The sequence below is a fragment of the Caretta caretta genome, chromosome 6 (assembly GCF_965140235.1).
Source record: "Caretta caretta isolate rCarCar2 chromosome 6, rCarCar1.hap1, whole genome shotgun sequence".
Classification (NCBI taxonomy): domain Eukaryota; kingdom Metazoa; phylum Chordata; order Testudines; family Cheloniidae; genus Caretta; species Caretta caretta.
Window position 1 is genome coordinate 55296716 of NC_134211.1, and position 15939 is coordinate 55312654.

The 15939-nt window shown below is 45.0% G+C and overlaps 1 protein-coding gene across 4 annotated transcripts in view; it reads left to right on the forward strand.

Annotated features, from left to right (window-relative positions):
* HSD17B12 (hydroxysteroid 17-beta dehydrogenase 12) overlaps window positions 1–15939 on the forward strand; it is a 252898-nt gene that overhangs the window by 97856 nt on the left and 139103 nt on the right. The window contains exon 1 of one of the 4 annotated variants that reach the window (XM_048852364.2): window positions 4559–4792. The exons of the other annotated variants lie outside the window; for them this stretch is intronic. Coding sequence (XP_048708321.2) covers window positions 4627–4792 — 166 coding nt within the window. The 5' untranslated portion in view covers window positions 4559–4626. Of the gene's footprint in view, window positions 1–4558; window positions 4793–15939 lie in introns of those variants that run through there. 4 annotated transcript variants of the gene reach the window in all.

Sequence of the window (15939 nt, forward strand, 5' to 3'; positions counted from 1 at the left end):
GACTGGTAACTATCTAGCAGCTGCAGAACATTTGATGTGTGTGTGTGTGTGTACATAGGTATTAGATATTAGTTATTGGTCATAAATGAAATTGTGTTATAATAAACGTGACATCTTGTCTTGTCCCCTGAAACGATCCTGTGTAGTTTTGTCTGCATAACAATTTGAGGCCACAGAATTAGCTGCAGAATCTACCTCCCACACAGAACAGTGCTCCAGAATCTAAACTTTTCTAGTCCTTATGGTTGTAAAGATGGTCACGAAAATATGAATGGAATATAAATCAGTGATTTCTTCCTGGACCTTCAGCCAGCCAAAACAATAACTAAGAGAGGTGCAATCTGCCCATTTATCTCAGTGGGTTGATATGCTAGAACATGACCATTTAAACATCAACATTGTTGACCATTTCTCTGCTGACCGTTTTAGTAGAAACATCCTGCTCATTTTTTACTAAAAATTCCAGACTGCTTCCTATGCCTCCCCAGGTGCCAAACCCCACAACTTTCCTCTTCCAACATACTAAGGACATGTCTAGATTACAATATTATGTCAACTTAATTTACGTCAGCATACAATCATTAGAGTTACTAAATTGCTTGTGTGTGTGCACACGGCTCCTTGTGTCGGCAGTGCACGTTCTCGTCAGGAGCACTTTTATCGATTGTATTGTCAGTATAGGGCATTGTGGGATAGCTCCTGAAAGTCAGTAGCAGTTGATGTAATCAATGCAGCGTTTACACTGACACTGCATTGACCTAATTACATCAACCATGACTCTACACTGCTCTGGGAGGTGGTGTTACTAAATCAGCGTAGGGAGACACTTGTGTCGGCCAGAGCCAAATTTAAGCAAAGAGACTTCCACAGCAAGGTCAATGCAAGGCAGCTTACATTGACCTAACCCTGTAGTGTAGATCAGGCCTCAACGTCCAGCTTCATCTCTGACAACTTGCACTATGGTATTATGCAATGTAATGTCAATACAAAATCTATGATATATTGAAAACTGAAAGTGGGGGAACAGCATAATATAGACTGAATTTAATATCAGAATAAACAACCCTGGACTACTATATTACAATATTGGGCTACTGTATTATTCAGTAGCAGTCTCTATTTTCCAATTTAAATAAATCTGCTGTAAAATTAGAATATTAATGATGTTTTACTGAATGGAAATCTGCACTGGGATTCAAGGGACCTGGGTTCAACTCCTTGTTCAGGCACAGACTTCCTATGTGATTATAGACAAGTCACTTAATCCAGTTTTTGTCTCAGTTATCCATTTGTAAAATGAGGATTATAATTTACTACATCACAGGGTTGTTATGAAGAGACAATCTATTAATAATTGAGAGGCGCTCAGATATTATAGTGACGGGGTCATATAGGTAGCTAAATCAATAGAATTTGCAGCATGCACAAAGATTTTCCAGTGACTATACATAGCCATGCTCAGGAGTAGAATGGTGAGGTTAAAGGGGGTATGATCTAAAAGATATGTGGAAGAGCCTTAAGCACAAAAGATTTGTGGTAGATGAGTTCAACAGATTAAGGATACAGCATAAGATACATGGAAACATGGCCCAGGTTACCAGACATGCTAAGGTTATTATGAAATTGCACAAGAGCACTTCCAACAGTGAAACCAGAGCAATAATAATTGACACAATACAATGTTCCAGTGACGACTTAGAAGGGAAGCCAACTCAGAATAATCATTTCCATACTCAAACTCGGCCAATAAAGAACAATAAGGGTAAGAGTGAAGAAAACCAAAGTGGAAGAAGGCAAGTTGAAGCTTGGGGTTTAGAGAGGGGTGGGATGGGGAAAGGAGGGAAGAGGCTTGAGTGGGGCACAAGTTGCTGGAATCAGGGAAACCAGGGCTTGTGTTGATTCTTCTTCTGGCCTCATTGCTGTACTAGAGAAAAGGGGTGTCTCACAGAGATCTGTCTCATCCTTGTACAATCCTGCTGTGGGACATAGGGCCAGCCTGTGCGTGGCAGAGCTTGCATGAAGTGAAGGGCCTCAACCTGTGGCCTGCTTCACTGTACATAGGGCCAGCTCTGATTGAAGCAGTGTAAACAAGGAAAAGAAGTCAATATCAAGCAGTATGACTAAAAGCAAAGCAGCTCCCTAATAACAGACTCTTGTTATCGTGACCTACACAAGTGGGGGAACGTCATCTATTTTACGAAAAACTACATTAAAAATCAGGGCCGGCTCTAGGCACCAGCAAAGCAAGCACATGCTTGGGGCGGCACAATTCCGGGGGTGGCATTCTGGCTCTCCTTTTTTTCTTTTTTTTTTTGCTTGGGCAGCTGCGCTCTCAGAGCTTGGGGTGACAAATTTTTTGCTTGAGGCGGCAAAAAACCTAGAGCCGGCCCTGTTAAAAATGTTTGGAGCACACAACTCAGAATGATGGGAAGATCGAATCTGATGCATCAGGGAGCATAACACATGAGAAATAACTCTGTGATACAGAAACTACATTATGGTTTATACGGCTTACAGACACGTGCCTGAACTACTGTTATTCTGGACAGTCATACACTAATAATAATATATTTTAACTTTTTGAACCTGTGATGAAATGGAAAAAGTGCCCATCAGCACGGCAGGGGTTAAGAAGAGCCTTTGGGCCCAGCTAGCCCCATCCCATGATACCCGGAGTCAATGCCAGGCCTGGAGGGGAGAGAAAAGAAGAAAGCCTGGCCCAGTTCAGGCTGACTGGTGAACGGACAGGAGCTAACTACTGCCCTATCTGAAAGGTAGCCTGCCAGCCAAGACATCATGTTCTGTCTCCCAGCCAAGGGAGACTGTGGAGGAGACCTAGGAGTCTCTGGTAACTGGGTGACTGCAGACCAGAGACAGTGTGGGCACAGGTGGTGACTTTCTTCAGTCCGTGACTTTCTTCAGTCAGCTCCACACCTGCTCCACCCTGAGGCCCTGCCCCCACTCTGCCCTGCCCCCACTCTGCCCTTTCCCCCAAGGCACCACCATCACCCTGCCTTTTTCCACCCCTGCCCCGACTCTGCCTCTTCCCATCCCACTTCGCCCCCTCCTCCCAGCACATCCCACCCGCCGCTGAACCGTTGATTAGTGGGGCCCAAAGTTATGACTACCCTGCCCAAAGGAGCCTGGGACCATGGCTGGGCACTGCCCAAGATCCATGAGAGGCAAGCCGCCCCAGCAAATTGGACTATAGGGGCCATGACCCAAACTGAAGGGATGCTAGTAGGAAGTAGTCCAGGACAGTGGATTTAGACTCTCTGCTTGGAGTGCCCCCTCCAGTAGAATGGGGGGACCTGGGTCCTCTTACCCCCACCACTTGAAAAACTAAGCGTCCAGGGAAACGAGGGGCTGAAAGTCAGGCATGCCAGCCACTAGGCTGCCTGGCCCTCCAAGCACCCTGTTACAGAACCATTCTTTCCAAAGATGCTCAAACTGCTTTACAAACTCTGGCCTTCATTATGATTATTGTGCCATAAGTACTCCTTTTCTTTTTGCAAATACAGACTAACATGGCTGCTACTCTGAAACCTGCAACAATATACTTACCTTTCACATCAAGAAGAGATCTTGCTGAAAATCTTTGCAATAGGTCCTAGCTGAAATAAAGTTGTCTTATTCTGCCATTTCTAGGTGCTCTTATTTTTTTCCATAAGTGTCATAGCAAGCTCCTAATATTATTCATTCATTTAGAGGATGAGGATCTGGTGGCTTTGCACATTTCCAAGGGAAGCAAAATGTCCCTGATGTGGTCCTGCGTCCTATTGAAAATAGAACATTTGTGTCCCTTATTTTAGAAAAGCCTCACATACTGTGACATAGCACAGATATCTGATTTCTAGTATATATGTGGTCTTGTGCCATGATATGAGTCAAACATTCTGCCTTGTAGATTTTAGCAGCTTAGGCACCTGCCCTACTGCACAGCTGGATTCCTGTCTCACTTTTCTGAGCTTTGGTTACAGTCCAAAAGCAAGAGTAGGAAGGCCCCTACTTGTAATGAGGTCTATTACCTAAACACTGATAAAGGCATACATAGTTATGCAGCTGTATGACAATATTGGTGTTAAGTACATTGCTGCAAATCAGCAACTGCAAGCTGCACTTTACAGGTATTGGTGAGCTGCTGGGATCTCCTGCCTTCAGGGCTTGGAAGAGGTCCCCAGGCAGTGCCCGTTTGTCCCCCTAGCTGGGCCCAGTCTGGGGATTCTTTCTCCCCTGCGTGGGACTCCAGAGGCTTAGCTGGCAGAGACCTTGCACCTTAGTTCAAACTACCCGCCCCGACGGCACCAACGGCCACAGAACGCTCTGTGTGACTGACAAGTGCCTCTGCCAAAGGCTGTAGGAACGTAAAGTCGACCACGTGGCGTGCAGGAGACAGATGAATGGGAGCGTTTGATGAGCATCCCTATCTTCCAATGAGAAGACAGTTGGCGTGGTCTGTAGAATTGGGGGCGGGGTGGAGAAGCGCTGCCCAATGGAAGAGGAGCATATTTTTGAGTGAGAGGCATCTTAGCCAATGGCGAAGTAGTGGTGGGCGGGCTGTATTACGGGTGTGGGTCAGCGCCGGCCCGCAGGGCTTAGTCTGCTTTTGTCCTCCGCCCCCGGAGCATGGAGGTCCTAGGAACTCTCCCCAATGGCGGGCTCTTCTACTGGGTCGGGGTGCTGAGCGCAGTGTACTTCGTCGTGCGGGCCACCTACCGCCTGCTGGCCGGGCTCCGCGTCTGGGTGCTGGGCAGCCCGTTGGTGGTGGGCCCGGGGCTGGGCGCCTGGGCAGGTGAGTCCGCTTCTTCGGGGCTGCCCACCCTGCCCCGGAGCGGCCCGCGTCTCCTCTTCAGCGAGGGGCTTCCTCCGGGGGTCCCTTGAGGTTTCCCCGTTCCCTTCATTGGGGCCCTCCGCGCTGGGACCCCATGCGGCTGGCACTGCCCCAGGCAGCCTCCCCCAAACCCTCCCTATCCGGGGTGGGGGGCGACCTGCGCTGAGTCCCTGCCCGGAGTGGGTGGGGTGGGACCGGAGACCTACTCCTGGTCGCCACCTTTGCCCCGCATGGGGCGGGCCTGCCTGGCCTCCCCTGTTTCTTGGCGTGCTCCTGATCTGTCTCCACGCAGCCGCGGGGGATGCGTGTTTCCCTGCTGGTAGCAGGGAGCTGCTGCTGTGGGAATGTGTCAAGTGGGGGACAGGGCAAATCCAGATTAGGGTGATCCAGCAAAACTTCTCACCAGTGAACTGCTTGGGTGCATCCAAAACTACATGAAAGCTGTAGTATAGCTAGGGCCGTACCTAATTCACAGTACATTCTGTTCAATTTCATGGTCATAGGATTTTAAAAATCATAAATGTCATGATTTCAGCTATTAAAATCTGTAACAGTAGGGGTCCCAACCAAAAAAGAGTTGTAGCGGGTGGGGCTTGCAAGGTTATTTTAGGGATGGGTTGCGGTACTGCTACCATTACTTCTGCTGTGCTGCTGACGGTGGGGCTGCCTTCAGAGCTGGGCAGCTGGAGAGTGGCAGCTGCTGGCTGGGAGCCCAGCTCTGAAGGTGGAGCCAGCACCAGCGCAGAAGAAAAGGGTGGCATGGTATGGTATTGCCACCCTTACTTCTGCGCTGCCGCTGGCGGGGCGCTGCCTTCAGAGCTGGACGCCTGGCCACCCACTGCTGCTCACTGGCCACCAGCCGTCACTCTCCGTCTGTCCAGCTCTGAAGGCAGTGCAGCATAAGGGTGGCAATACCGCGACCTCCCTAAAACAACCTTATGATCCCCTGCAACTCCCTTTTGGGTCAGGACCCCCAGTTTGAGAAACACTGGTGTCCTCCTTGACATCTGTATAGTATAGGGTAAAAAAACACACAAGATCAGATTTTTATCGGGGGAGACCAGGTTTCATGGTCTATGATGTGTTTTTCATGGCTGTGAATTTGGTAAGGCCCTAAGTATAGCTTAACCTCCCCTGCACCCCAGACACACTATGTGTTAAAATAGTTTAAAGAAAACAGTGGAAATCAGTCTTAGATACAGGCTTATGTGTAGTCAAATCTTGAACGTGCTTCAGGGATAATCTCAGCCCCCTGAAACACAACCCGTTCTGCCTCAATATCTCAGCCACATGAGCCTGCCAAGTCCCAAATTTGGGATAAGGACCTAGAATGAAGGTCCCAAGGGGAAAAAAATAATAGTAAAGTGTGTAAAGGGAAGAGGGATCTGGCTTTAGTATAAACATTTTCTGTTGATAATTCTCTGTTTTGACCGTCATAAATACATTACGGTAACGTGGTCTAGTGGACTAAATGCAAGATTGGGAGCCTAGGGGCTTTTGTTCTGATTGTGGTGCTGTGACCAATTTGATCTGTGGATTTGATAACTCCCTCAATCCCTGTCACTATTTGTTGAACAGATAATCCCTGCATTTTGGATGTTCTAAGGAAAAAAATAAAGTTAATGAGTGTGACCTGTGGGGTCTTTGCGAAACAGCCAATGAAGTGCCAGTCATGCACCCATTGGAACATTTCACTATTTAACTTCAGTTTATTGTTTGTAATTTCTCTTTGCCATTTTGTTCACAATTTGCACCTTGCCTGACAATTTTTGTTTCATTATAATAGTAGTGTTTTAGTAGGATTTATACTTAAAGTAAAACAGTTACTAAGGCTACATTTAGTTGATGATTATTAAGGCTGTTTTAGTCACAGTTATTTTTAGTAAAAGTCATGGACAGGTCACAGGTAGTAACCAAAAATTCATGGCCCGTGACCTGTTCACGACTTTTACTATATACCTCTAACTAAAACTTGGGCTGGGGGGCCCCGGGGTGATCTGGGCAGGTGATGGTGCATGGCCTGGGACCCTCACTGGCGCTGGAGGAAGAGGTGTGGGTGGCGGCCTGGGACCCCCTCTGGCGCTGTGGGGGAGAGGGTTGGCGAGGGTCACATGTCCCTACCTGGCTCCGCATGTCCCTGCAGGTCCTAGGGGGAGGGGTAACCTTGGGGGCTCTGCATGCTGCTCCAGCAACAAACATCGGCTTTGCAGCTCCCATTGGTCTAGGAGCTGCAGGAACATGCTGGTCGGAGCTGAGAAGCCCCCCACCCTCCCCCCTCCGAGGTAAGTGTCATCCCACACCCCACCCCTCTCCCACAGCCCTGAACCTCCTCTCGCACACCCAAACTGCTGCTGCTGGCCCAGGGGCTGCCCAGTCAGGGAGCCCCTGAGCCAGCACCCACCATTGCAAAAGTCACAGAAAGTCACTCTGTGACAGACATGCACCCTTAATGATTATTAATGCTAGTAAGGAATAATTCATGCTATAACAGAGTTTTGAGGATTTAAAGCTCTAAGTGAAAGCATCAGGTCTACAATGGACATTTGGACCAAATGTTGAACAGCAAGAAAAATATGATTGATTTAAATCCTCTTTAAAAGAGAACCGTTATTTCTCACACCACTTATGTTGATCAAGTGCGGGACCAAATTGCTTTCAGTGCCTGCAATATCCATCATATTTTCACAAGTTTGACTTTTTTAGAAGGATGGAGGTGAGTGACATTATATACTTTTGTGTACGTATCTTTGTTATGCTGAGCTTTGTAGCTTTTCTTTAAATACAAACTGCCAATAGTGACACCGAATTCACTTGTTTGGATTCTGAATCTTTCTATTATCATAACATTGCTGTAATTGTATGCTAATAATATAGGGCAATATGGATAAATAAGAGGAGTCAAACCTAAGGAAGTGACACGGATTGGAAACAAATTCTTTTTGCAGTTCAGCTGAATGCACACAACTTGAAATTCTTATTCTTGCTTCTCTTTTTCCATTCAGCTCTCTTAACACTTATATTTTCCTCAGGAGATGGTTATTTTTATCTTTGCCCTGATGACTCTGCCTCAGTTTAAATCCCTAGTTAAATCACTAAAGTTACCATCATTTTCTCTTTTACTAGTTTGAAAAAGATTCATTTTTGTGATGCTTTCTACTATTGATTCCAGCACAGATGTTTACCAGTAGGTCCTAATACAAAAGTATGCTTTCAAAGGTTAGCTTACCTTGGGCAATTTGGATTTAACAAATTTCTTGGAGTTCAGTGAACAGTAAAAGTGCAGTACATCTCTAATGCATAGCACTTGTGTCTAGGTTTCCTTAAGAATTGTTTAAGAGGAAACTTACCAGGTTGGTTGCATATTATTGTTCATGCTGTTAGCAGAAGCTGTATTACTCATTTCCAGAAGTGCATGTAATAAGTGCTTTCTGGAAAAGAAGACATGGGGCTAGAGCCACAAATGGACTTTGGCAATGCAATTCAGTGTTTGGGTGCCTAATTTAGGCACATTGCCACCCAGTGGCAATCCACAGCTCTGAGTTAGGTGCCTAGGCTCCCTATACAATGTTGGGGAGATTAAGGTGCCTAAGAATGGGATCCACAAAAGCCAGCATGCTGAGCAGGGAGCCACCTAAGATTGTCCACGGGAAATACAGAGAAAAGGGATGGTCTCAAGCCCTGTTCCTCAAATGGACTTAGGAACCTTCCTTGGCTCAGGACTCACATCTGTGAACCCTCTCCTGGAGTTAGGTGCCTAATCCCTTTAAATATTCATTGAGCAAAGAGAGAGTGAGCATGACTTTATAGCCTAGTTAGGTCATTCAGCTGAGTTAGGGCATTTACGAGTTGGGGCATTCATCTGAGAGGTGGAAGACGCAGGGTCCAGTCTCCCTACTTGAGTGCATACTTAATTATTAATACACAGTGGAACAGCTTCACTAGGAGAGCGTGAGATCCACCCCTTTAGCCTAATGGTTAGGGCATTCTCCTGGGTGTGGTGCAGACCCGAGTTCAAGTCCCTTTTCCACATTAGGCAGAAGAGGAAGTTGAACCTGCATCCCCTCATCCTGGGTACTCTAACCACTGGGATAAAAGGGGGCACCTCCTCATCCTCTAGCTGTTTTGTGTTGGTTTTGGTATCCTATGAAAATACCTACCAGACGAGGTCCTGCAGCAAGATAGATGGGGAAGTGCTTAGTTACAAGATCCTGCCTAAGCCGTGAGCTAGGTGCTTAGACTAAGGTGTCTGTGCATGTGCTCACTGGCAGTTAGACACCTATATCCTTTTCGTAGATCGAGCTCACAATACCTACTCCAAGTCAAATTCTCAAACTAACGTTACAACTCTGGTTAAGGTTATGTTGGGATTTCTTTGTAATTCACTTTCATGTACCCTGAAAATTTCTCTTTTTGGGCTGACAATTTCCATACTTTATCACAGCCATGAAATGCTACACACTGTAAAAAATAAGTGGTATTCCTGGACACTACTAAAAACTATTTTCAAGAAGTACAGGCAAAATATTTGAGTTGAGCAAAATTTCTTGTTCAGGACTTGTCTTGTTTGAGTACCATGTTGTGAAAATATATACTCTTAACTGATTCACAAGTTTAGTAGAGACACCTCTAGTTGCATTGACTCATCAGTAAAACTGCAATCTTGATGCACATATGTTGCAATATTGTGTTTCTGCCAACTTTCAATCCGTGACAAACAGTGATTAGGAAACATTAACCCCCCTGCCTGCCCCCCCCCCCCCCAAAGTAATGCATGTGAACTTTGAAATCTAGTTGCACAGAACTTGGTATGATTAGAGTATAGATTAATCATGACAGGAATTATTTTATTGCAGTTACGTTTTAACTTTTGGTGGAGTTGGAGAAATTAAATTACTATTGTTACAGGTAGAATGTGGGAGAGGGTGCAGGATCTGGGCTGGGGCCGAGGGGTTTGGAGTGTGGGAGGGGGCTCCGGGCTGAGCCTGGGGCAGGAGTTTGGGGTGCAGGAGTGAGGGGTTCAAGCTCTGGGAGGGAGTTTGGGTGCTGGGGTCATATGGTCACACTGCACCTAATCTCATAGAATCCACTGAACATTTCATGAGTTTTACTTTTCATTAGTGTAACTTACGGTTTATAGATTCAAAATTCTTCAAGGATTGTCACAAATCAGTGTAACATTCTCAACTGTGGGGTGTGCATTGGCTGAGCCTGGGGCAGTGGGTTGGGGTGAAGGAGTGAGGGGTGTAAGCTCTGGGAGGGAGTTTGGGTGCAGGAGGGGGCTGGGGCAGGAGGTTGGGGTGTAGGAGTGGGTGCGAAGGGCAGGCTCTGGCTGGGAGGCGCTTTCCCCCCCACTGTTCCCGAAAGTGGCTGGCTGCTGGCACGTCTCTGTGGCCTCTGGGGAGGGGAGGAGGCAGCAGGTCTCTGGGTGCTGCCCCTGCCCACAAGTGCTGCTCCCGCAGCTCCCATTGGGCCCTGGGCTGTTTCTGGGCAGGCCCCGCCCTTGTGCTGTGTCAGGGTCAGGTGCAGCCTTACTCTGAGTCTGGGGCGGGGGCTGCAGGATGATCTCTTACCTCCATGCAGCCAGAGACCTGTGCTTTCCACTGCCATACTGGAGCCTCCACATTTATTTATCGACAAATGTGCAGAATTTTTGATTTTTTGGTGCAGAATTCTCTCAGCAGTAACTCAGCAGAGTTCAAGTTCAGAGCCTCTGTTTTCTTCTAAAGCCAGGAAGAGCTGGAAAAATCAGAATAAACCATTTAGACTGTTCACTTCCCTACTGTTCTAAGCTCTTTGGTGCAGTTTCTTGCACTTATTCAGTCTCCTTTTAAGTGTTCCGAGCAATAGGACTTATAATACTTTCTTTGGAAACTTATTTCACAGTCTGATAGGAAAAATTCGGATATTAGTCTAACACCCTAACTTCTAATTTTATTTATCTCACTATACCCCGGGAGAAGGGTATCAAGGCATCTTGTAGAGTGGAAATAAAACTGCAGACTGTAGTGAGAAAAATTTGTATGGCTGTACAGACTTTACATAAAAATTAAAGTTTTCTATTTCAAAAGGATTTCCTCTTGATTCGTTTTAGAGCAACTTTTTTTATCAAGATTTTGATTTCAGAAGATAAGACCATTGAACTGTAACCCATTTACAAAATGGAAAGATTACCGTAATTGCCTTGTTTGCAAGAAGAATAGGAACACTTTTGAGTTGCCAAATCGCTTTTGTGAGATTCCTTTGTAGCTCTTTGCAGTCTGCTTTGGACTTAACTATCTTGAGTAATTTAGTATCATCTGCAAACTTTGCCATCTCACTGTTTACCCCTTTTTCCAGATCATTTATGAATATGTTCAATAGCGCTGGTCCCAGTACAGATCCCTGGAGGATCCTGTTTACTGATCCCTGATCCCTTCCCTATAATAACTGACCAGAAGACCGAGCGCTGAAGAGTTTGCAAATTCTCCATGTCATTTCAAGTATTGCATTTTTCCATCTTGTTTTTTTGTTGTATTAGCTCGTCTCTTTATTCTCACATACTGGTCTCTTTTTATTTTCAGCATGTGAGTGTGAAAGTGTGGCTGTATGCGAACACCCATAAATCCCATAAAGGGAAGACACCAGAAAAAAGTTCTGCACTTTAAATAGCCCGAAATATTGTCCCATTAAAAACTAATTAAAATGCTCTGTTTTTAAAAGTTGAGATATTTAGAGATACTCATTGTAATGACTAGTGAATGAGAATTGTTACATTTCTGCTTATAATGTTGAAGTCTGTCATATACAGTAGAACCTCAGAGATACGAAGACCAGAGTTATAGACTGACCAGTCAACTGGACACCATGTGAAACTGGAAGTAACCAATCAGGCAGCAGCGGACACACACACAAAAGCAAATACTGTACTGTGTCTGTATTGCATCTTAAAGGTAGGCACATTTGAGCAGCCTGTCCCCCACCCCCATGCGTGGGGCAGCCACTTAGAGCTAGGAGGTGAAGACGCTGGTGCTGCCAGCCCAAGGCAGCCCGAGCGGCAGACAGCGAGGAAGCACAGGGGTCTGCGCCTCTTTCAACCCTCCCACCCCGGCCAGGAGGGGGACACACTGTTTTCACACACCCCTCCGCTGCCCAGGAGGGAGATCCCGGGAAAGAAGCTGCCTGAAAGGAAGCTGCCAGCCAACTGCTGCTGGAGCCTGAACTGTACTTTGGTCAGAATTACGAACATTTCAGAGTTATGGACAACCTCCTTTCCCAAGATGTCCGTAACTCTGAGGTTCTACTGTAGGTGTGGATGCTAGCACTGCACATTAAGGTTGCCCAACACTTCCCGTTATTAGGCACTTTCTTCAGCTATTTATAACCTTGCCAATTTAACCATTCAAGCTGAAATTTTTCAAGTACATTGGCCAAAGCGGACAGTCTTTACGCAAAAGAATAAATGGACACAAATCTGACATCACGAATCATAACATTCAAAAACCAGTCAGAGAATACGTCAATCTCTCTAGTCACTCAATAACAGGCCTCAAAGTGGCAATTCTTCAACAAAAAAACTTCAAAATAGACTCCAACATGAAGCTGCAGAACTGGAATTAATTTGCAAACTAGATACCATTAGATTAGGCCTGAATAAAGACTGGGATTAGTTGGGTCATTACAAAACCTAAACTTAATTTCCCCAAGACTAATTTCTCCCTTCTGTTACTCGCTCCTTCTTATCAACTGTCTGTAATGGGCCACTCCCTTACCACTTCAAAAGTTATTTCTCCTCCCTTGGTATCCTGCTGTTAATTGATTTATCTCGTTGGACCTGCCTAACACTTGGTAAAGCAACCCACATCCTTTTGTGTATTTATACCTGCTCCTGTATCTTTTACTTCATACATCTGATGAAGTGAGTTCTAGCCCATGAAAGCTTATGCTCAAATAAATTTGTTAGTCCCTAAGGTGCCACAAGGACTCCTTTTTTTTTTTTTTTTTTTTGCTGATACAGACTAACACAGCTACCACTGAAACCTGTCACCTCAGCCTGACTTATTTTAGAAAGTTTCAACCAAAAAGGAACAGTTTAGCCGTTACGGAGAATGAGGCCCGGGAGAAATGTTTTGCCTATATTAAATTCTGGCAGTCGTTTCTTTGAGAAGCTGTAGTACTCCCCCATGCGTTAGACCAGGGACTTGAAATTTGACAGGGGCATGACCTTTGTGTCAGGGATTTGTCTTTTGCCTTCCCCATGAAAAACTGTTCAAATCTGGCTAATTTACATACCTTTTGAAAAAAAGCTGTGAAAGTTACAGGCAGAGTGTGTCATCTCACCTGTGCAACCTTCATTTGGTCCCCTGGTGCATATGCATTGATAAAGTCTTTAATTTTGTGATCATATACTATTTTTTCCACATCAGCCTGCCTCATTCAGTGCCCAAGATAGACCTCCACTTGTGCTGAATCAAGGTGGTGTAGAAAAGAAGGCTGCTGTCTGTAGCACCCCCACTTCATTTCTTGCAGAAGTTAGAATGTATGTCGTAAATAAGGCCAGGGATTGCAACAAGAGAAAGGAGGGTCTCCGGGTTAAGACAGTTGAATGTTGCCCTGGAGAAATGGATTTTATTTCTGCCTTTGCCAGAGATTTCCTATGTGATGCTAGTCAAGTTGCTTAAATCAGATTTTTTACAGGTGGTCACTAATCGTGTTCCTCGTTTTCTGGGTACCTGATGAGACACCTGGGGTCTGATTTACAGATGTGCTGAGCACTTGCAGCTGCAACTGAAGTCAATGGAATCTGCACTTTTAATATACCAAGTGCCATGTATTGCGAAGTAGTCTGAAAAATAAGATACTAGAGCTGACAAATTTGACACCCAAAATTAGTGAATGCTTTTGACCTTAATTTCTGTGTCTCAGTTCCCCATCTGAAATTGGAATAGTAATATCCCCTCATTTCACAGGGGTGTTATGAAAATATGGGCTTGGCTACACTTGCGAGTTACAGCGCGATAAAGGAGCCCCAGGCACACTAGCTCACTACCCGTCCACACTGGCAAGGCACGTAGAGTGCTCCGACTCCGCAGCTACAGCGCTCCTGGTACTCCACCTTGGTGAGTGGAATAACGTTTGCTGCACCCCCACTGGAGTGCCGCGGTGCCAGTGTAAACGAGGTGTTGCTTTAATGCGCTCTGATCAGCCTCCGGAAATGTCCCATAATACCCTCAAGTCAACCGGTCAGCCTAAAGGCAGACTTACTGATGGAGCTGGTGAATGGAAGGAACTGGTCAGTGGTTCTCACAAGTCAAACAAAAAGAAGTGGTGGACTGACTTTTTAGAGTACCAGACCTTTTTAGTGTTAAAACTTATGGAATACTGGAGTCGTTTAAATAACCAGTAACCTACATTGTCTGTAGAGTATTCCTTATAAGTGGGAATCAGACCCCTTCTGCTATGAGGCAAGGTCAATCTCAGCTGTCTGTCAGACAGCTTCAAAGGCTGTCCAGAAACAGCCTTCGCATGATCGATGGAAGCCTAAGTATTGTAGGCAGAGGACGACATCAGCAAACCATTTCATCTGCTAATTTGGTCTGAAAGTCTCAGATTTAAGAAAGAGACTCTAACTTTTAATCATATCCCATTCTGTGCTCATTCCTTTACCTGTTCTCCTTTGGGGATGATTTTTTTTTTTGTTTATAGCATGGAAGGGAAATACTTCATAAGGATTGGATCCTGAGTTCCAGCCTAAGTGATGAATCTGAAGTTACAACAGAATGGAAATATAAATTGTGTAAGACTGTCATTCTTTATTGACATATGTCTTTTCTAGATTTTAAACTAGTTTCTAGTTCATTTTGGTAGCAGTTGACAATAGTAGCAGTTGACATTTCAGGTTGGTTATACTGGACAGCAGTCTAGATCATGAATCTAACCTAGGCTACCTGATAACTTTGGAAATCTGAAATGTCCCCATCGCTAAACTACTGTAACCTGATTTACTTTTCTCAGAGGGAGATATCCAAGAACCAGGCCCAAATGCTGCAGACATTTTCTCAATAAGTGAAACAATTTTATTTAAAAAAAATTACGAAAAAACTGCAGTCATAGAATAAAGCAAAATTAGTGTGAAGGCACTGAGGTCTTGTCTACATTACAAATTCTTTGCTAGCATAGCTATACCAGCAGAGCCCCCTAGCATAGACACGGAGTATGCTGCCAGAAGGAGGTTTTCCTACTGGCATAGCTACATCACCTCCCTGAATAATGTTAGCTGTGCCAATCGAAGAGTGCTTTTGTTGGCATAGTTGCATCTACACTGGGGGTTTTGCTGGCATAGCTATATTGGCTAAGGGGTGTGTTTTTCACACCCAAACTGGCAGCTGTGCTGAAAAAAAAACTTTGTAGTGTAGACCAGGCCCGAGAGACTAGGTACAAATTGATCCAACTCTAATAAACAGACAAAGGCTCCAATTGTTGCATAAGATATTGCCGCTCAAACCATTAAGAAACATCTGCTCCTCTCATTTGAGATATTTCAGCAGAAAATTGTATATAGCAGTATCTTAGGAGTATAGCCTGGACAACCAAAACAGAACACAATGTATTGTGGGTCAGTTAAACTGAAATGATAAAACAGCAGTAGAAGTACAATAGTAAGATAGTTACCATATGCGTAATAGGAGTACACATTGAACAGTGTTCTGGTCTTATGCTGATTAAAGTAAGCAAGCAGAGTTTAAAGGCAAGAGAAGAATGTTTAGAGTGATGCTCATTTAATAAGGGGGGATGAATTAGGGAAGTAAAATGTTAACCCGTTAACTGGTAAGACTAACCTGCCTTAAAAGTTAACCTGTAGGCCGGCCCTGCACCAGCCGGAGTGGCCCCGCCAGCCAGAGTAGCCCTGTGCTGGCCCTTTAATCGGTTAACTGTTTAAATGAAATATTTTTTAATCGTTTAAGCAGTTCACTTTTTAAACAATATTTACATCCGTAGGATGAATGCAAAAACCTGAAAATTCTGTGAGAAGTTTCTAGCAATATAGCTAGGTTGACCTAAGTTTTTAGGTGTAGACCAGCCATTGGAGTTTGACTTCAGGAATAACTACAAAGCTGTAGACAGTGCAAGGT